Source organism: Hesperophylax consimilis, chromosome 11 (assembly GCF_061612785.1).
Source record: "Hesperophylax consimilis isolate HC1 chromosome 11, BYU_Hcon_1.0, whole genome shotgun sequence".
In the NCBI taxonomy this organism is placed as follows: Eukaryota; Metazoa; Arthropoda; class Insecta; order Trichoptera; family Limnephilidae; genus Hesperophylax; species Hesperophylax consimilis.
This window is the reverse complement of record NC_142846.1, coordinates 6,742,317-6,764,984: the sequence shown is the minus strand read 5'-3', so window position 1 is coordinate 6,764,984 and position 22,668 is coordinate 6,742,317. Positions and strand designations below refer to the sequence as shown.

Genomic DNA, 22,668 nt, shown 5'->3' with positions numbered 1-22,668 from the left:
AAGCGTTTGCTCCTTTTTTAGGTTCTTCAATACAGTTAATTATGTTATTGTTTTGTATTACACTCTTAATAGTATTACTTTTGGTTTTTTGTTTATTTTCCATGATTTCATTGATTATATTCCAAACTTTCTTACTGTCATTTTCAGAATCATCAAGTTTGTTTATATAATAAATTTCTTTCGTTTTTTTTATGAGCGTGGTTAATTTATTTTTGTATTCTCTAAAATGAACATTTAATTTAATGTCTAGTGGTTTTTTTTTGTTTCTTTATAAAGCCATTCTTTGTGTCTTATGGACACAACAAGCCCATGTGTTATCCACCGTTTGATTTTACGAAATTTTGCTGTATTTCCTTTTGGAATAATTTTTTTTGAATCATTTATAACGTTTGTTAATCTATTTTCAAATATTTTACAGCACTCGTTGACGTTTTCACTTCGGAGAATATCTAACCATAATTCCGATGACAATTTATTTTTCAAAGATTCGATATTAACAATAGATATTTCTTTCTTATTATTAGCAGTTTGTCCGCAATGTTGGTTTATCGCCTGAGGTATTATTGAATTGTAATGTAGCAAAGTCATGTAATGGTCGGTAATTGAGGTTTTTATAATTCCCGAGTTTAAATTATTTATATCCTTGATATTTGTGAAAATGTGATCAATGCATGATGGACGTTGCCCATTGACGTTTCTGGTGTAAGAGTTAATACACGACACATAATTCAATTCCGCCATCATATTTAAGTAATTATCTTTATCGTTCAATGTATAATCGTGCGATATATTTAAATTAATGTCACCTAAAACTATTGTATTCGCGTTTCTGTAGTTTAATAACACATGTCTTAATTCTTCTATAAACAAGACGAGTGCGTTCTGTATAGAGAGATAATATCAATTTTTTTGTTATAACACTTCATTTGTACATGTAAGCAGTTTGTTCCATTCACATTAATTTCTTCCTCGCACAATATGTCACAATTATTTTGTAGGAACATATAACGATTCCACTGTTTTTGTTAATTCGGTTTGTAGTAGATACACAGGTATATCCCGGTATATAGTAAGCCACTTCGCCACTTGAATGTGTTTCCGTTAACACAATGCAAGCGGGCTTCCTGAGATCATTATTTACTGTTGTCAAAAATTCATCCATGTTTCGTTCCAAACTTCTTTTATTCATGTGTAGAATTAAAGGACTGAGATTGAGGTCGTTTTGGTGGGTACGATATTCTTGATAGCTGCTATATGTTTTTTCGTCAATATTATTTTTTTCGTCTAGTGCGTTATATAAAAATTCTGTCATTTTTCTTCGAAGTCTATTCTGTCTCTTGCTACTTTCAGCATTTTATTTTTGTAGGGACATAAGTTGCTGAAAGCTGTGTGGTCTGTTTTATTTTTCTCGCCATATTTCTTATTTTGCGATGTGCAATTTGCACAAACCGGTGTTTTTTCTCTTTCAGGGCATTTAGCAAAAGTATGATCACCCGTGCAATGCGGGCACACCGATGGATTCATTCGATTTAGGCATCTGGCGGCTGTGTGCATGAATTTGCAGCAGTGGTAGCACTGGGTTAAAGGATCACAATCCACTATGTTAACCCTTTGGTACTGGATATTTATCTTTTCTAAGGATAGCAAATTTTTTCGTGTTGTACCGCTGGTTTCCACGATATAGTTCGAGAATTTGTTTTGTTCTTCATCTTCTTGATCCCGAGTACCACGTTGGTATTTCTTAGAATATTTGTATTTTATTTCAGTAATCAAATTTATTTTATTTTCTTCGTTTTTCGTTACAATGTCTTGAATCCCTTCGTTTTGTGTGAGTATCCCATTTACTATTTCCTCTTCCGTCAAGTTCGATTTGAGTCCTTTCAAAATTAATTTGGGTTTTTTCTTTTTTATTTCATTTATTTCTAAGTTATAATTGAGTTTTTTAATTTCCTCCGTAAGAGTGTTGGTATATTCTTTTTTTGGGCAGGATATGATTACTTGCTCTTTATTTGTTTTTCTTAATCCATTTATTCGAATTTTAAGTTGGTCTAGTTTGATGTCTTTCTGTATCTTATCACATATTTCTGCAGCTTTTGTTGTTTTTTTAGTTGATGATATTATTATAGAGAACCTCTCTTCTTTTGAAATTTCTTTTTTATTTGCTGTTAGAACTTGCGCGTAAGATGGTATTTTATTGTTTTTTTCTACGACTTTTTCAATTTTCTTCGTAAGTTCTTCGTAATTTTCGATAATTTTTTTTTGTAGTTTGATTATTTCTTTTTGGTGTTTAATTTTTTCAGTTTTCCAAAGCTCTTCTAATATATAAACATTTTGTTCTAGGTTCGTTTTTGCTTTCGAATCTTTCACTGTTGTAATTTTTTGTATTTCAGTTTTTATATTATCAATGGCCGTGTCCATAATGTGTTAAATCGCTGCGCTCGGCGCAAATCGCTCGGCGCTCGGCAGCGCTTGCAATTTTTGCGACAATACTTTACTTCGCTGCGTGCGACCGTTCACGTTGATTATAGAACTAATACTATCTAAATGTTGTTTTAATACTGCATCTAATTCTGCTACGAAATCTATTAAGCCGCGAAATACACCAGGGTTTATCGAATCAGGGGTTTTGTCGTGACCACGCAATGCCAATTCGAATGCTCCACAAAATATGACACAATCTTTTAATTTAGACAATATATATATATATATATATATTTTTTTTTTTTTTTTGTCAACCATTGCATTATGTTGTTTAGTTTGCTCACGGTATCCAGAATCCAACTGTTGACGAATGTCAACTGTACCTAAAACGGTTAAACTCATAACATTTTGTAAATGTAAAGTAGATGAATTGTGCTTTTTCAACTTTTCTGATAGATGCGTTAAATCATTAATCCCATTCAACGTCCAAGTTTCATCTCCACCAAACACAAGACACGGAAAACAAAAAACGATTAACTATGTCACAACCACACAACCAAAAAGCTTTATCATAAAGTTTTTTGTCAAGCACTCGAGTAAAATCTTTTGATTTAGATTTACACTCTTGCTTAATCACGAGAACTGGGCGAGGTGGACCGGAATTTTTAATTAATAATTTATTTTCAAACAAACTGTTATTATTTCTTATATATTCGACACTGATTACACTCATTTTTATTTATTATAAAGTTACAAATTAAAAGGATTAAGTTCAGTATTTAGCTTGATCAAATTACTCGATAAATCAATACCAAAACAATGACAATAATTACGTCACGGCTCGCGATAACGACTCTAGCTGATATGTGATCTATTGTCCACTATCGATGAAGTTCGACGAACTTCGGATGTATTCGTGTAACCTCGGGTCAAGGTTCATCGATCGGTAATCTTCGGCAATGATCGGGTTATGTCGGCGGCGTGTGTCACACGAGAATAAGTTAATTCCTGGTACAAATGGATAGATTGACGCGCTTGCAGTGTTTTAAAAAGTACATACATTACAAAAACTTATTTTCATCCGTTTGCAAATCTGTGCACACGGCGGATTCGAGCGCCGCGCAGCAGCCATATTTTATACTTGGAGAGATTAAAATCGCTCTCCCTGATAATATTAATTGCATTGTATTGGTAAGTAATATTTTTAAATGATTATTAAAGATTTTATAGTCTTCAGTAAGATATTATAAATTAATTTTAGCCATTACAATTTAGATAGTGCTGCACACGAACGCACTATGCGACCAGGCGCCACTGGTTAGGATACATTCGGTTAGGTTAGGTTTGGTTAGGTTAGGTTGGATTATTATAGGTTGGGATAGAATATAGGTTAGGTTTGATTATTATAGGTTAGGTTGGAATATAGGTTAGGTTAGGTAAGGTTGAATTATATTGTAGCTGTTATATTGAAGCTGTTATTATTGCGTGCGGTCGCTAACTTCGCTAGCTCCAGTTTTTGAAGAATCATAACATGAAATTGTGTCTAAATCGAATCAAATTCGCTACTGAAGTGCTGTGTTTTTCTCGGGCTATCACCCGGTGTGATTATCTCCCGGTATTCTACCGAGATATGCTTAAAAAGTGACTTTTTTCAAAAATATTGACACACAATCTACCTATGAATTCATCTAGAAATGTTTTGAGAACTCGTACTAAAAGCGTCTAAGAAACTGAAATTTTGTGTGTAAAATAAAACTGGCTGCACAATCTATATCTTCGTGTGTCTATTCTACCGATACTCGAACGGGGAGTGCTTCAAAAGTGATATTAAAACTGAAAGTCTAAAATTTAACTGTGCATAAGTGAACCAAAATAAAGTCTTAACCTAAATAAGCGAACTAAAACAAAACAAAATATAATAATAAAATAAAAATCTATCAATAAGTGAATTCTTAACAAATTTGAATTGTGAATTAAAAAATAAACTGTAACTAAAATATACTCTAGCACATTTCGTTGACAGTTGTTTAATATCGAGTAAAATCTCGATGAGACTCAACAGTGAATTGGCATAAGTGTAAAGTGTTTGACTCCAGTATCCACGGAGAAGGGTTCAATCCTCGAACAAACCAAATCTTTTTATTTTATTATCATATTTACAAAGTACCTGTTCATAGATGGCGGTAAATACGTACACACACTAAACCAAAACGAGATAACCCTAACAGTCAATAAATGGCAGTAAAAGCGCAATCTGAAAATTAAAATATAAATAAATAATAATAAATAAAATTAAAACTAATTTAATTAAAATTTAAACTCATTCCGTTACTAGAAATGTGATGGAAGCGCTAGATGAGAAGATGAAAACAATTATTGAGGAAAACAATATCCTTAAAAATAAAGTTTTAGAACTACAACAAAAACTTAAAGCAGTAGATAGAGAAAAACGTAAAAATAACCTGGTGTTCTTCGGAATGGAAGAGAAGGGAAAATCTGAAGGAGACCTAGTAGACTATATTAAAGATCTCATAGTAAACACGGGAGTACATTTGGACAGCCAAGAAATTAGCAACGTGTACAGAATAGGGAAACAAAGCGAAAACACGAATCGTCCGGTCATAGCCTCTATCACGACCCAATGGAAAAAACACCTTATACTCAAGAACAAGACAAACCTTCCGCCAGGTATTAATGTGAAAGAAGACTACTCGAAAGAAATCCTGGAAAAACGAAAACAGCTACAACCTCAACTAGAAGAAGAGAAAAAGAAAGGAAAAATTGCTTACATAAAATATGACAAACTGATAGTGTTAAAACCGAAGGACAACATTAGTGAAAAGCGAAAAAGAGGAACTTCGGATTCTCCTAAGTCATCAGCACAGAAGAAAGTAAATACAAACAAAATATCAAGCAATCCTTCACAACCTCTACCCAAAACTAGCATGAAAGAGACCAACAGACCTAACATACTGAACTATGTCTACCGGGCAAGTTCTGACCCACAACTAAGTGCTCCAAAAAACTAATTACTGTCTCGGAAGATAGGAAACAAGGAATATTAACAACAACCAAAATTAACAACCAAAACCAACCAACAAAAAGTCTCCCAATTCGGCTGGTCCCCGCGGGAGTTATAGACCACAACCCTCTAACAACAAGAAGAAACAAAATACTCAATATTGCAATTTTAAATACGAGAACCCTTAGAACGGAAGAAAGCCTACACGAGCTAGAAATAGCTCTCGAAGAAATAAAATGGGATATCCTGGGCATTAGTGAGATGCGAAGACTAGGAGAAAAGATTGAGGAACGCATTGACTACATACTATTCCACAAAGGCGAAACAGCCGGCCAAAAAGGTGTAGGATTCATAATCAAACGGTCAATGAAACAATACATACAAGACCTAATTGGAATCTCTGATCGAATAGCCATTCTTAACATTGACATACCGGGATACCAAAAAGTATGGTCAATTATACAAATTTATGCTCCAACAGAACAAGCAACGAAAACAGAATTCAAACTTTTCTATAAAGAACTAACACAGACAATAACAAGGTATAAAAACAACCATATTATTCTAATGGGCGACTTTAATGCTCAAGTCGGGGAGAAGCAATGCAAGGAAGAATATGTCTTGGGAAAGTTCGGTCAAGGTAGAAGAAGTCCACAAGGTGAGTTTCTGGTTGAATTCTTATTACAACACAACCTAACGCTCTTGAACAGTTTATATATGAAAAACCAAAAGAATAAGTGGACATGGATCTCCCCCGACGGCAACACCAAAAACGAAATTGACTACATAACATCAAACTATCCAAAAGCCTTCACGGATACGTCGGTTCTAACTAAATTCAACTTCAATACAGATCATCGAATGGTCAGAAGCAACATAAGAATAGAATTACCAAAGAAATCTAGAAAAAATTTCGTTTCACTCACTACAAAACACCACAGCGATGAAAACTTAAAGGTAATAACACAATCTCTAATTAGATCAGCCGCAGAATTAACTACGAGTAACATTGATACTCATACGAGATATGGAAAGCTAGAAAATCTACTAACTAAAGTAAAAGCTGAGACTAGCAATAGAAACAAGTACAAGCTAAGTGATACAACGCTGCAACTTATAAAAGAAAGAAAAAATCTACTTACAAAACATCCTAAAAAAGAGAACATAAAAATTATAACGAAACTAAGTAAGGAAATCAGAGAGAACATCAGGAAAGATAGGAAGACCAAGAGGCTGCAAACATTAGAAAAGCATATTATAGTGAAAACAGGAGGAGTGAAAAAAGCGCTTAAAGAATTGAAGGAATCAAATAAGGAATGGATACCAAAACTAAACAAAAAGGGGACTACTTTTTCAAATAGAAATAACATCAACGAAATAGCCACAAAATTTTACCAGGACCTCTATTCAAGCCCAGACGACAAACAAAAATACGATCAGAAGACAAACGTCATTAAAGAGCAGAAAAACGTTATAACCGAACCAAAGATACTTTCCAGAGAAGTAGAAAAAGCCATATTCAGTCAGAAGATGGAAAAAGCTCCAGGCCCAGACAAAGTGACAAACGAACTTCTTAAAGGCACCCTAAAAGAACTACTTCCAATACTCACTTCAATATTCAACGAAATACTAACAACTGGTCTAATCCCTCCACAGTGGAAAACATCAAACATTATTCTCATATTTAAAAAAGGACAAAAGGAAGATATAGGGAACTACAGACCTATAAGTTTGATGTCAAATATCTACAAAGTATTTTCCAAGGTTATCCTGGAAAGAATAAGTAAAAAGTTAGACGAAAACCAACCACGGGAGCAAGCCGGCTTCAGACAAAAATACTCTACCCTGGACCACATACACACAGTGAAACAAATAGTAGAAAAATATAATGAGTATAACAAGAAAATATACATGGCATTCATCGATTACTCCAAAGCTTTCGACAGCATAAAACACACAGCTTTATGGGATAGTCTTAAACAGCAGGGGATACCTTTAATATACATCAATATTATAAAAAACATATACCTGAATTTCGAAGCGAGGATCCAACTAGAAACCTTCGGGAAAAAGTTCAAGATCAAGAGAGGAGTAAGACAGGGAGACCCTCTATCACCAAAATTGTTCTCGGCTGCTCTAGAAAGTATCTTCCGCAAACTAGATTGGGAAAAATATGGTATCAACGTGCAAGGTGCAAAACTGAACCACCTAAGATTTGCAGACGATATAGTCCTATTCGAGGAAAACCCAACGCACCTAAATAAAATGATAGAATCACTTAACGAGGAAAGTGTGAAAGTCGGCCTATGCATGAACAAAGACAAAACAAAATTGCTTACAAACTCTGATCCAGTAACTATAAAAATTGACAACCAACCACTCGAATATGTGTCAGAGTACATCTATCTTGGACAAATAATATCACACAAAGATCAAACCACTAAAGAAATCGAGCGAAGAGTAGCAAATGGATGGAAGAAATACTGGTCTTTGAAAGAAGTCTTGAAATCCAAGGAACTAAGTATGCAAATAAAAAGGAAAGTCTTCAACACGTGTATAATTCCAGTCATCACCTATGGATGCGAAACTTGGGCACTCACCAAACGCCACAGAGAAAAGTTGGAACGCTGCCAGAGAGCCATGGAGAGAAGTTTGACAGGAATAAAAAAACAGGACAGAGTGAGATGTAGTAAAATAAGGGAGATAACTAATGTTGCCGATATAGTTACCCGAATAGACCAACAAAAATGGAGATGGACAGGTCATATGATCCGAGACCCTCAAGAGAAATGGTGTAAAAATGTCACTGACTGGTATCCCAGAGATGGCAAGAGAAGTAGAGGATGTCAACACATGAGATGGGAAGACGACCTAAAACTCACGGCTGGACATCAATGGAGAAGAGTAGCGCGTGACAGGTCCCAATGGAAATTGTTAGAGGAGGCCTATGCCAAGAGGCAAACTGAGCTTCGGGATATATTATAATAAACAAAACATTTCTAATATTAATGTACCTAACAGAAGTTCAGAATAAAAGGCTTATTATTATTATTATTATTATATTTTGCCGGAATATTGTATTAAATTATATTGTTTTAATTTACTTTGTTCAATTGTCTCTAGCCGCTCACATCAGGAATTCCGACAAAAGAAAATGTCATCAACAGAAATTATTCCAACTGTCATCACAACGAAAACGAATTTTCATTTTACGTTATTAAAAATTAAAATGATAAAATTAAAAGTTTCCCAAATGGTGTTGGATTTCTTTTATATTATTTAAGGTACGTAGTAGTTAAAAAACGATAAACCAATTTGTAAAATGTAATAAATTAATTAATGAAAATCAGTTCGGTTTTATGGAAGGTAGAAGCACTCAGGATGCAATTGCAAAATTAACTAGTCTTGTTCATAATTCATTGGATAAATCATTAAAATGCATTGGAATTTTCATAGATCTAAAAAAAGCTTTTGATAGCATATCACACGACAAACTTATAAGTAAATTAAGAAACATTGGATTAAGTGGTACAGCTATAGAATGGATAAAAAGCTACCTTTTCAAACGCCCTCAAGTCGTAAAAATCAACGATGTACTTAGTCAACAAAAAACAAGTCACTTCGGCATACCTCAAGGTACAGTCCTGGGACCGTTACTGTTTATCATTTATGTAAATGACATATTCAATCAAAGATTAAATGGAAAAATAATATCTTATGCTGATGACACTGTCATAATAATTGAAGGTACTGATTGGAATAATGTTAATAACTTAGCAAATACTGATATTAATTTACTGAAAAATTGGTTCGATAAAAACCTCCTCTCATTAACCTTTCCCTTACTGTGCTAAAAAAATCCACGCGTTCCGGTGCTGTGTAGTCAATACACATCTCAAAATAAGCGATTTAATATCGGAAAAATATGAATATTCATAGCTAATCGATTATGTTTATTATATTTTATATCAAAAGTGATAATAATTGTAAATTGCTGAAAACATGAAAAAACCATAGGCAGATGCTAAAGAAACGTGCGAGGGGTCCACATCTAACGATGGTTCGCGGGCGACTGGCTAGCGGCTGGCGGCTGGCACAAACACAGCTATGAAGTCGTAGGTATCGATGGTCTAAACCAAAATACAACTGCAAACGTGTGGATGTCTTATGTTTCCGCATAGCGAATTAAAGCGGGACATCAATAACGTGTCATTTCCGCGCACACTCTTCGCGTATTAGTATCACACGGTTGATTGTATTGGTGTATTTGTTCCCGATTTATAACAAAAATCTCTGATTTTTAATTGAATTTGAAAACTATGTAAAATATTATTTTTTAATTCAGTGCGTAAATGTATAAAGAAGGAATACCTAAAATCTGAATCCTGAATTTATTATATTTATAGAGTTATTAAAGTTTTTAGAAGCAATGTGTAGTAAATACACACCACAGATAAGGAAAGGTTAAATACTGAAAAAACAAAATGTATCCCATTCTCTATCAACAAATTAAAATTAATACCAGAATTAAAAATTATAATACATCAACTTAAATGTAACAGAACTAATTGAGATCAAGAATGTTCTATACTTAGTCTAACTTCTGAAATTAAATATCTTGGTATATATACAGATCAACATTTTAAATGGAAAAAACGAATTTGTGAACTTGTCAAAAGAATTAGAAAATGTATTTATATATTTATAAGACTTAGAAATATTCTTAGACTAGAAAACCTAAAGAGAGTGTACTATACAATTGTACAATCTATATTACAATATGGTATTATTGGCTGGGGAGGAACTTATAACAATATATTAAATCCACTTAAAATAGTTCAAAGATTGATAATTAAAGTAATATTGAAAAAACCATCCAAATTTTCTACTGAGATTCTCTTTTCAATATTCAATGTACCCACAATAGACAATATATATAAAAAATATTCAATTCTACAAATTTATAAAGAAATACAGTTAAATAACTTACAATTCAATTCATCAGCAAGATATCAAAAAACTATCAAAATCCCAAAACTTAATACAAAGCACACACAAAATACCTATCTCTATCTAGCTATAATATATTTTAACATCCTTCCATTATATCTAAAAAATATTGAAGATATTCAGGAATTTAAAATAAAATTAAAAAATTACCTAAAACTACTATAAAAGTCCATATCTTACTCTTATTATTATTTCCTTCAAATCTTGAAACTGTATTACTGATAAATCTTGCCTATTTCTTACTGATCCCCTTGGTTTTGCAAATATATTATTTACTTACTTACATGATTCCATATAATTGAGATAGGATTCACTCACCAAACACAAGAGCCTCGTCTCTTTATGGTGAGGAAAAGCTATTATTATTTACCTTTATAACACTGTATAATATGTATAAATTGTATATTTATTGTAAAAAACATACAAATATTAAATAAATTTAAAAAAAACAAAAAAAAAAAAATCAAAGGTTTTATTTAAAAAAAAATCGTATTTTCCGTGTCCAGAGATTCCGAATATTTACCTATATTAATTTACCTTTACCCATTTAGGCAGTTATTCGTGAAAGGTAAAGTTTTACCCGAACAACTGTCATTCTTATTACCTCCTTCCTGTTCCGTGTTTTAACCATATATACTCACCCTTTCTTTGTGAATAACCTGATATCTACCAATTAAATGTAATTGTTGTTAGTATCAATTTAAGTGCATGATATCTAAAAACGGCAAGTTTTTAGTTTAGACCTGATTTCTGTTGGACTTGTTATGCATCTTAGTTCCGGGGGGGTGTTTATTCCAAGCCTTCGGCCCAGATGCTCCGAAATCGCGATCACCAAACTAGTATGAACATATTTTGGACCGAAATTTTTGCCAATAACACTGGATATTTTAATCCTATGTCTAGAATGTCTCGATCATACAATGATCTTGCTAAAACACACACTGTCATAGATATTTTTGCAAATAATATAATTTGTTTCAAGAAATATCTCCACGATTTCTATACTTAGATAAAAAAATAAAAATAAAAAATAAAAACTGTTTAGTGGTTTAGAATTTTTTAAATATATACTCTTTAAATTTTTCTACCTATTATGTGTTTCAATCTTTGTAATTAAGTTTTAAGTTTTGTATATAAATACTGTCATTGTTTTACATGTTTGATTATGTGAATGTGCAAATGTGATTGCTGCACACACATTAGTCTAGGGATATTTATAATTTTATTTTTTTTATTTTGTAATCCATAATTAATGTTTTTATAAATATCCTGTTTGTGTCTCGTGTAAATAAATAAATAAAAATAGTATTTGACTTGCGCTTATGATGATGTTACTGATCTAAGAATTGACTGCCTCACACCAGTGTTTTACGGGACGCATAGTTCAGAGATGTGGGGTGGGGCCATTTTATTTATGGATTTAAACACCATCCAGCATAATTTGTACTGGATTCTTTCAAGGCACTTGAGCCAGTGAAGGTTACGAAGGTGTTCTGAAATTTGCAAATATTTTAGTAAATAGTTACGAGCCGTGCTGCTGTATTAAACACTCATTTAAGTTTGTCAGTTTGATATTTTGGAAGGCTAGCACAAATACCGTTGCAATAATTGGACGTGAGACTGCGCAAGAGTTGATAAGTAGTTTTGTTGCTTCTGTGGGAAGGAAGTTTGACTTTTGTTTGTGAGATGGTAAATCTGCCGGAAATAGAAAAAGGTGAATCGTCGAAAGGTGAAAAGTTGACGTTTGTTTGTAGCGGCCCAGAGAAACTCAGTCTTCAATGGATTCACCTTTTAGAAATGCAATGTTTTCAATTTCAAGATTTTTTTAAAAAAATAATATTATTATTATTTATACAAATCAAATTTATTTATAAGCAAGTTCTGCTGTGTGATTATTATTACACTTTACAGTAGTTTAACGCCACGCAGAATCACACCGGAGATGAGAACCTCTTTGTAAATAAACTGGTTTTTTTTAGAATTCAATAATAATATTATTCAATATTTTTAAGATAAAGTGAAAATTACGATAGAGTTCTACAAATTAAATTTAATAAAAATAAAGAGCAACGTCTTTCTTTTGTTAAAAATCCGATCGCTTGCCTCCTACTAAAACAAATGGAAGCACAATATCCAGCCATATTTTAAAGTTAATTGTAATATGATCCGGCGATATGTGTAAGTAAATCACAATGTATGTGAGATAAATTGAATATTTGGAAAACATCTTTCTAAACGGTGTTGAAGTAATACTACCTGCACTCTCCATTTTCAGCCTCATAGGGGTAGGACTCATCAGTATCAATTCCTCCGTTTTTCTTGATGTACTCGAAGGCTCCTGTCATTGATCCTCCCGAACAGCCGTTGTTTCCTCGTTCACGGGAACAGTCTATCAGGTTTTGCTCCGAGAGGGAGACTAGTTCACGGGTCTTCATGAAATGCTGACTTTCAGTAACTGCAATCTGCCAAATAAATTAAACATATTTATGTAACATTTTTGTCAGGGTACAAATATTTAATATTTCTTAATATAGAAAAAGGCCTTAAAAATATGCGTTTAATGAGGGTTTCGTTTTTTAAACCAACTAACCATCACGCAGTTTTCCGCAGGGGCCGGCAAACAAACGAGGTCTTGTCACAAACTCCTTGCCTCATTCATATTACAGCGTCGCTTGTCATAGCCCCACTCACGTATTTGGTTCTCTTGATACCGTGACTTCCTCGTGCGCTCCGACTTATTCTACCATTCTCATTTACATCTTATATTCTCCTTACACTCCCCTCCTCGTCCATCCTCTCTACGTCGTCAAACCGTCTAAGTTGTTCTAAGTTAACCGTCTGTTCTTCTCTTAATCTAACTTATCGAGTATACGACATCATTAAAGTGACCTGAGATAACGAATATGTTTAATATCTTATTTATCATAGGGCTTTATCGATTGTCCTTGCTACACCTCCAGGACTCTCCTAGTATACCAATACATACATATACAGCTCAGATGAAAATTATATATGCATTTAAAAATATTTTTCTTTACTCACAGCACCGAATGCCCAGCATGATGCGCAGCCTTTCTGGTTTTTAACTCTCGTCACGGCGCCTTCAGTCCTCCAGTCAATACTGTCGGGGATCTGCCTATTGGCCCGTGAAATGTAGACGTTCCCCTCAAACATATGGGGCCTAGACAAAGAATAACAACGTTTTGTATATGTATTTTTTTATTGACAGAAGTCGGTCGAAGGGTGTCCGGCATGTGTCGAAGGGTGTATTCTAGTATTATGATAGTATTATTATGTGCCTTCTTTTAATGTCTGTTAAACACGCTTGCCAGTCAGAACAAATACGAGAGAGATTGTTCAATTCAATCAGAGAGGAAATCATTTAGGATGTATACTGTGTCCCCATTTGTGTTATACAATGTACCTGTTGCCTGTAAATACAGCCATTTATCATTCCCATAGAAGTTTCATTTGAAGTGGAGTCTAGATTGTTGAAAGTCCCCCGTGTTTCTACCTCTGATCCCATGATTCTATCTCTGAGCTCCAAACCTAACATTGGCGCCCCACGCCAATACACAATACTGGCGCCCTACATGATTCACAACACTGGCTTATAACGTGGGGCGTCCCATGTCAATTCACAACACCACCATAAAGAATTAAAACGTTGTTTGAAATGATTTTAGCCGTGTTTGGTGATCAGATCTGATTAGCCAGGTACCTCCCCACTTTTTTCTTCCTAATCTCCTTCCCCTCCTCCCTACCCCAATCCTCCCTGAATGGGGACGCCATAGTCTCACTGGATCCAGGCGGTTGGGAGCAGTTGAGACTCTTGTGCGTTATTCACATAAAAAGGGTATCAGGTTAAAGGTGCAACTTCACGAAAGGCATAATATACCTTTGATAAAGTTAACTAATTAACAACTCATGCGTAATCGCAACACCAGTGAAGAACAAATTGTGAGGCGTTATTTAAAAATTAAAAACTTAATTTTGTATATAAAAAATACACAAAATGAGTTTGAGCTTCTCGCTTTAGAAAAATGTCTACCACCCCTAACTTTTTTTACTTAATTATTTATTTATTAAAGAACAAATAACATATTAGGAAGCTTTGCCTGTCCGACTAGGAAAGTTTCTCGTTCCAGGACAGACAGATTGACAGGTGTAGTTCATATTATTCTTTAAGAAATTTACATAATTTGATAAAAAAAAATCATTTTTCTCTGCAACTAAGTTGTGAAAGGAAGAAATATATATACATTTTTTTGCAGAAGTAATGGCTTTGTAAAGATTAACATCTAACATCTGTGCAATAACGAAACTATTTCATGTTATCGGATTTATTTAAGGCCGGAAAGATTAAAAAAATACCAGTGACAACTACTGTATTAGAGTTAGGCGTACTATAGGGGACGAGAGTAGGTTAAGCGCACGGTTTTATAAGAAAAGTTTTAAAATTTCAATAGTGAAGAGATCACTCACTCTAATTTAAACGAAACTGGATTACCACAAACAAATGCATTAATAGCTCGTTCGTATAGGGGAAGTCCCCTTCATATGATTTTCCAAACCAAAAAAGATAACACAACGCTGAAAAAGAGCATTATTGCGAAAATAACTCTTAAGATCTTGTTACTGTATACTCCATACAGGGATCGAAAGGCTTAGATAGGGTTTCCTTTTTAAGGTATGCCTACTAAAGGGCGCCACCACTAGCTTAGAAAAACCGAAGAACAATGACCAGGATGCTACAACATTTTACAAATTAGATAGGAGAAATCATAATTTATTTTAACGTAGGTAGAAGAATTAGGATCATCACATGATTAGGTTAGTTAAAACTTAACTGAACAGTTGCACAGAACAATTAGTACGGTTCATTTATTGAAATACGTTTAAAACGTGATTACAATCCATTTCTATATAAAATATAAGTGCATTCACCATATAGGTGTCCTTTTCCTGATAAATACGATAACGAAATGCCAAAATGTCAGACATTTTACGAACACGCATTCCGTTGTCCTCAAAACACATTCGCGTTTTAGTGATACTTACGAATGATTTAACCAGATTTTTAATACATTAGCAATATTTTATATCCGTTAGTTTTTTCAGTGTGCCCTTATCATCATTACGGTGTCATGATGGTTAGAAAGTTATAGAAAGTGAGTACGTACTTGAACTTGCCTAAGCCTTCGCTTTCCTCTAAAGCGATGAGCTCACTGTCGGACATGTCTGCGAACTGGTTAATGGCCTGGCTGTAGGTTTTCAGGCCCTTATCGTATTTCTGGTTGTGTTCCTCAATATGGAGCTTGTTCTGTATGTAGACCTTCATCCTCAGTTCATCCTCCATATCGTTGTCATACTTCTTGTTGTACTCGGTCTGCAAATCGTACATTTTAATAATTATTTGAACTTAAAATTAAATACCAAAATCCTGATCACACCAAAAGGAAAGACAACAATAAGATTAGCAAATTAATTACGCGTGCAAAGTTAGATGGAAAGTTTAATGGAGGGAATTAATTTTCAGTATCGGTAATAATAATAAATAGGTTTTGGTAGATATATTAAAATATTTGGACTGGGTGAATTCTGGGTGTACCTCATGGTTCTCATTTACAAACAATGTTATTTATATACGATTTTCAAAGTGTTTTTTCAATATGATTTTCTACATGCAAAATACAAATGCAGCAGACAATATATGTACTCAGGTTATCAAATCAAGCAATGTCTCTATGGCATTTCATTAGGGCCTGAACCGAATTATCAAATATTGCTACACAAACTAGATATAAATAAGTCAAAATGAGAGAGCAATTTTTTTCATAAATGCTACCCGTGTCAGTAAAGTTAAACATATCAAGACTTTCGGTTTATAAGAGACGGTAAACTGAATTTCAAACAAACCTAGTAAAATACTGAGGTTTATAAATCGCATATCAAAATCATTAAAAGTTTTAAGTTAACTCCCCAGGCAAATTTGTTGCAAACTTTTGGGAAAAGCTCAATGAAACCAAAGGTTGCAACCACAATTTGAAAAAAAATAATGAAACGTATTATTAAACGATATTACAAAAAAGCGACTTGACTGTAATATTTAGAATAAATAAGTTTGTCTAACAAAATGTACTTGTGTTTTTTCTTCTTTATCAGTTCGGTAAAAACGTAAAGTGAGCATTTAAAAAACTTTTTTAAAACATCCTTTTCACCTGTAAAAAAACATTTTTTAGTTTTCGAATGCGTTCAGAAATATTCAATTTACTTGGGTTTTTTTGCAAAGCCGATATACTCGGACCCTCGGACAGAATATGCCAGAGACTTGAGGGGTTAAGAATAGTTTAAGTGTCTCACTTGGAACACTCCACACCTATCTGCAAAACACAATAATATATAACTGAATTTACTGAATGAGCACAATATAATATTTTAATCGTACGCTTCCTTTTGGAGCAGATTATATACTTTTTGTATTAACTATGTACTGAGTAAAAATCATTCGGGCTTGTGTTATTTTTGGGGATGTTATGTATTTGGGTTTTTGGGGAAGAAAGGAGAAGAGCTTTAAGGAAGCAAAAGCAGGGGTGGGAAGTAGTGGCTGTCGGCAACGTTTTGTTTTTGTATGTTGGACAGTAAGTATAATCCTACTATCAATTAATAATATTCAAATCTATGGACAAACACATTAAGAAGACGCATTTACTGATAAAAATGTTATGTCAAATTACATCTGTAGATTCTTAATTGAAAAAATGGGCAGGTAATCTTTAATTTATTATTATTATTTACGTTAGAATCCAGGGGTTGGGCGGCATCCAAAGTATGTATTAAGGATCTGTTACCGCGCCTGGTGGTTGGACAATGTGTTGACGTAAGATACCATCGCCCCAACCGCGGTACAAGGCGTTTGATCAAAAGAGTTCAGATAGAAGGGTCAACGGATCTCCATCAACCGGCCTGTTCCGTACCAGACCACCACGCAGTTGGTAGAGAGACGCTTCCTCAGCCAATACTTGGATAAATATTTCCCATCCCCTGCCAAGTAACCAAACGTAGTGAAATACTTGAGGAATACTGCCACATACTTATTTCTATTAGTTCTCCGCAAAACAAACATTAAAAGTCTTCTCTCTCTCTCACTGGTAATACAATTCATTTTTCCGATGCTTTGTTAGTAGCTCAATATTAGATTTTAATTCTTGTGACATGTCACAGCAGTGACCAAGAAAAAGCCTTTAAAATGTTAATGGTATCCAAAAAAATGCAAAAAAAAATCCTTGGTTATTCCCAAATTCAACATGCATTCTGTACTATCTCCCAGAATGCTGACCTATATGATTGCATTATAACGTACGTACCTTGTAAGCGTCCCACTCTTCCTGAATCGGATCAGAACACGCCGACGCAAACAGTCCAAATAACAGCAATAAGAATTTCATATTTTATCTGAAAAAAACGAGGCTAAAATTAGGACAGGTGCTTCAAGCAGAAACTTTTGATTTCTCCCTTAAAATGTATCATTCTGAAAAGTATTAATACAATAAAATTAATTATCAAGTATAAAAATAATATAATTTTAACAAGATTGTGTGATGTGTCTAATGCACGTGACAGATATTTATTAATATTTTAAAAGAGATGGAATACCAGAGAGGTCGCAACGAATAGAAAATTTTATAAAACTGTTGTCCTGGTCGGGTATATATACAGTACGATGAAATAAGCATCAAACATATTATCAATAAAAGTTTAAAATTACAGTGCAATAAAAAAGCAATCAAATTATAATTTGTAAAAAGAGAAACAAAAAACAATTTTTCGATAACGATTATCGTAAACATCGGTGTTGAAGAAGTTGGAGATTCCCGAGGAAGACTTGGTACAGGTTTTTTTTTTCAATTATTGACAAACTTATTATTTCTACCTCGAAACAACACCCCATTTACCAGAATAAAAAACATGCATAACCTAGAGCAGGGGCTCCCGACGACGTGCCCGCGGGCACTATGGCGCCCGCGGAACGTTCGTTTGTGCCCGCCACTATTCGACAGTTAAATTTTTTTTTCATAAACATTAATTAAAAATGTGAATTGTTTTTATTTATTTGTAAGAGTTTTAATTTTTTAAGTGCCTAGATTTATTAAATACATTCGTATGTTTGCGATACATATACGCAAATAACCCGAAGTGAACGAACGCCACAAACTGAGCCGATGAACGCCGAAGGCGCCAAAACACATGACTCTGACAGCTCTGTCTGTCAGTGAAAGAAATAAGCATGGCCCCGAAAGCCAATCTGACAGTAGTCACGTGCTCGTACCGTCCCGATTGCTTCGGCGATCATCGACTCACTTTAGGTTTTCGGTGTGTACAAGGAGTGATGTGCAAATAGCATTCCCCGCCTGGAACCGCTTGGTTGTCATTGTGATTGCGATTGCAACAGTTTGATATTCCTCTGAAAATTTTCAACGGCCTAAAAGTGAGGTGCGTAATCTATTATGATTATTATATTAATAAGCGATAATTTATTATGATTATGGAAATAGTTATAGTCCTTATTATAGTATATTTATGCATATAATGTAGAACAGACGTGCGCTTTAACATTGATATTATATTGTAGTTCAACTACTATTAATTTTTAATTTTTTTCGTCCTAAAATGAGTGGACCGAGTAAAAGACAACGAACTTATAATTATAACACTGACTGAGAGGAATCATATTGTTTCGTTAATTTGATAAACAAATGCGTTTGTTTGTTGTGTGGTAGTAGTATTGCAGTGCCGAAAAAACATAATGTTGAACGACACTTTCAGACAATTCATGCCACTTTTGATGTGAATTATCCACTTAAATCTGAAGTAAGAAAGAAAAAATATGTCAACTAAAATCAAGTCTAACTGCATAACAGACTGTTTTCACTAGACACGTGGAAAATTCTAAAAAGGCCACCGGTGCTTCTTTAAAAATTTCTCACATGCTCGCAAAAAAGAAGAAACCTTTCATTCATGGTGAGTTGTTAAAAGAACTATTTTCGACTGGTGCCGATTGTTTTTTGATGGATTTTCTAACAAACGTGAGATTGTTTCAGCAATACAAGACTTACAGTTGTCAAATAACACCATCACAAGAAGAATATATGCAATTTCAACAGATATACAAACTCAGTTAAAGACTGACTTGGGAATATGTGACTGGTTCTCGCTACAATTTGATGAGTATATCAGACACCGCACAGTTAGCAATTATGGTCAAAATGGTATTTAGTAACTTCACAGTAATAAAGGATATGTTGCAAATATTACCTATTAAAGGATAGCAAGGGGTGACGATATTTATAATACATTCAGAACATACGCCAATAAAGCATTATTGGCCTTGTGCAAAGGCATAGTCAATAAATATGCCTTTGCACAAGCTGTCTACGATAACCACCGATGGCACCACCAATGTTAGGTAAAAACAAAGGATTTATTGCCCTCTGCAAGAAGGTAGAATCATCTTCAAACTTTATGTCCTACCACTGTATTATCCACCAGGAAGCTCTGTGTTGTAAAATATTTCCATTTGGACACGTTATGAAAATAGTTACAAAAATAATCAATTCTTTCGAGCAGTTCCTTTGAAACTTCGACTTTTCAAGGCCCTGTTAGAAGATACTGAAGATAAAGAACATGATCTTATTCTGCATACTGAAGTATGTTGGCTCAGTAAAGGAAAGGTTCTTACAATATTTGTGAGTTTAATTAAAGAAATAAAAACATTTATAAACGATAAAAAAAGAAAAATTTGATGAACTAGCTGACTCTCGCTGGCTGATTGATTTGGGATTTATCACAGACATCATGAAAAAATTGAATTCTTTAAATTTGAAGTTGCAGGAGAAAGACAAAAACAAAACTGAAATGATAAGCTCTGTAAAATCATTTAAAGCTAAATTGGATTTCTTGATATTACATCTGCAGATCAATTCTCTCGTGCATTTCCCACATATGAAGAAAATGCTAGGTAATAATGGATTAAAAGAGTCATTATTTATTAAGCATGTTCAAGTGTTTTGAGAAAATGGTTTGAAGAAAGATTTTTGCAGTTTATACATATCGAGCCAATTGTTTCCTTCTGTATCAATCCTTTTACTTGCCAAATAAATGTAATGGAAATGGTCGCATGTATTGCAGATTTTGTTCAAGGTAAGACAGAAGAACTAGAGTTAGAAATTTTGGACCTTAAAATGATATTTTGCTAAAATCCTTAATATCAGAGGACTTTTTGAATACAGTGGACAGAGAAAAGTTCCCGTTTTTTAAATAAGCGGCATATGAAAATGAATAATTTTTCGGTTCGACATATTTATGCGAATCATTGTTTTTAAATATGAACTTAATAAAAGCAAGATATAGATCTCGACTCACCGATGAGTATCTTTATGATTGTTTGCTAACAGGATTATCGTAATACTCTCCTAATTATGAGGCACTGGCCAATGATATGCAATGCCAAAGATCACGTTGAAATATTTATATTATATTTTTTTTATAAAATGTTTTCTTTGTATTTGTGTTTTTTGTTTACGTTTTGTAAATACATTTCTCTGTGCGTATGCAATTTGAATAGTAATTTTATTATTTTGAAACATTTTGGTTTATTATTTATTAATAACTTATTAATATATTAATAAATAATAAACCAAAAAGTATATTTTTGTCTTGCTTTCTTTAAATAAAATAAAATAAAACCTGCATAACACCTGTTGACTCCTAGGCTCCAGACAAGCCAATGAATTGACTATCTTCACAAAAAATTATTTCAAAACATCGATCAATTTTACCCGAAGTAAGGGAGTATCGATCCTACTTCGGGCGCGCACACACGCCCACAACACACTACTAATGGTTTAAATCTTCATTGTTAACAATAATTATTAACACACATTCAATATGAGACTTCAAACGGCAATAATTTATCATTCGTCACGATATAGTCACTTTTCTGATAACGTAAATACTTCACACAGTATTTTAAGGCTGAATCAGTCTATAATAAATATATCGACAGTAGATGACTGAATACAATACAATATTTATTATACATTAAAAATAGCAATAATGTTTAATGTTAACAGATTTAACAATGGAAGAATATACTCGTATATTATTTATAATGAATAATTTCTCAGGTCCATTTTATTTTTCAAATAAATCTATTAGAATTTCACTTTTGTTTTCGTGCATCAATGAAAGAATTAATGCAATTTTGAAGAGGAAATTAACCCACTTCTTGACATCCGAACGAACTGAAACTCGGCAGATGGTCCCGTTGTCTCTAACAATGTATTCTATCAACTTTTGGTGGCAGTCACGTGCATACACGCTAACATACACGCATTTCTCTAAAACGAAATAAATGTCAGTCCTATGCGATCGGCATTTAGCGAGATAGAGTTTTTTATTTATTTAATATCTACATATATTTTATTTTTTTAGTTTTAAAAAACGTTTGTAAAAATATGAATTATAATTACAAAAAAAAAATATATATATATGAAAATAAATTATGGTTAAATGAGAAGTTATGGAAGGAGTTTGTCGATTAAAAAAAGGTGGTGCCCGCCACCCTTCCGATATTTTAGAATGTGCTCTAGAGTACAAAAAGGTTGGGATCCCCTGACCTAGAGCAACGCCAGGTTCACTTCAAAGCTAGGATCTATTCATATAAAAAGCGTCTGCGATCGGCGGGTTAGCGGCCTCGTACCGGACAACGGGAGCTGTACTGGATGGTAGAAAAATTTGAGAAGAGATAAAAATGATCTGTGGAAATATGAGGCTTATGTGATGAACGAAAAAAGGTGTGTAAACAGAATATATGACCAGTGAATGGTAGAAGAAGTGGAGATCTCCCGAGCACGAGATGAAACAAATACTTACCTGAGATAAATTGAGGAATATGTTGTCACGTAATAAATCAAACACTTTCAAAAGACCCGCGAACCTAAATTAGAAGCAGTCAGTTGTTACCACTGATAGTTACGCATTACCACTGGACGGCCGGCATAGTCCAGTGGTAACGCATTGGACTGCCATTCCGAAGGTCGCGGGTTCGAACCCGGCGTGCGCAAATAAATTTTATTTGATTAATTTGTGTTATTTCACAATTAATTAATTAAAATAATATATAGTATATTTGCGGCACGTTCCAGAGTGGAAGA

General features: G+C 33.7%; 1 protein-coding gene across 1 annotated transcript in view; it reads right to left on the bottom strand.

The window, feature by feature from the left end:
- LOC149419718 (cathepsin L-like peptidase) overlaps positions 1–17,901 on the bottom strand; it is a 35,416-nt gene extending 17,515 nt beyond the window's left edge. Inside the window, exons 1-4 of the mRNA XM_089637531.1 lie at positions 17,821–17,901; positions 15,637–15,842; positions 13,496–13,634; positions 12,710–12,915 (exon numbers count right to left, since the gene is read on the bottom strand). Of these exons, the coding sequence (XP_089493657.1) occupies positions 12,710–12,915; positions 13,496–13,634; positions 15,637–15,842; positions 17,821–17,901 (632 nt within the window). The remainder of the gene's footprint in view (positions 1–12,709; positions 12,916–13,495; positions 13,635–15,636; positions 15,843–17,820) is intronic.
- Between the last annotated feature and the right edge of the window lie 4,767 nt (positions 17,902–22,668).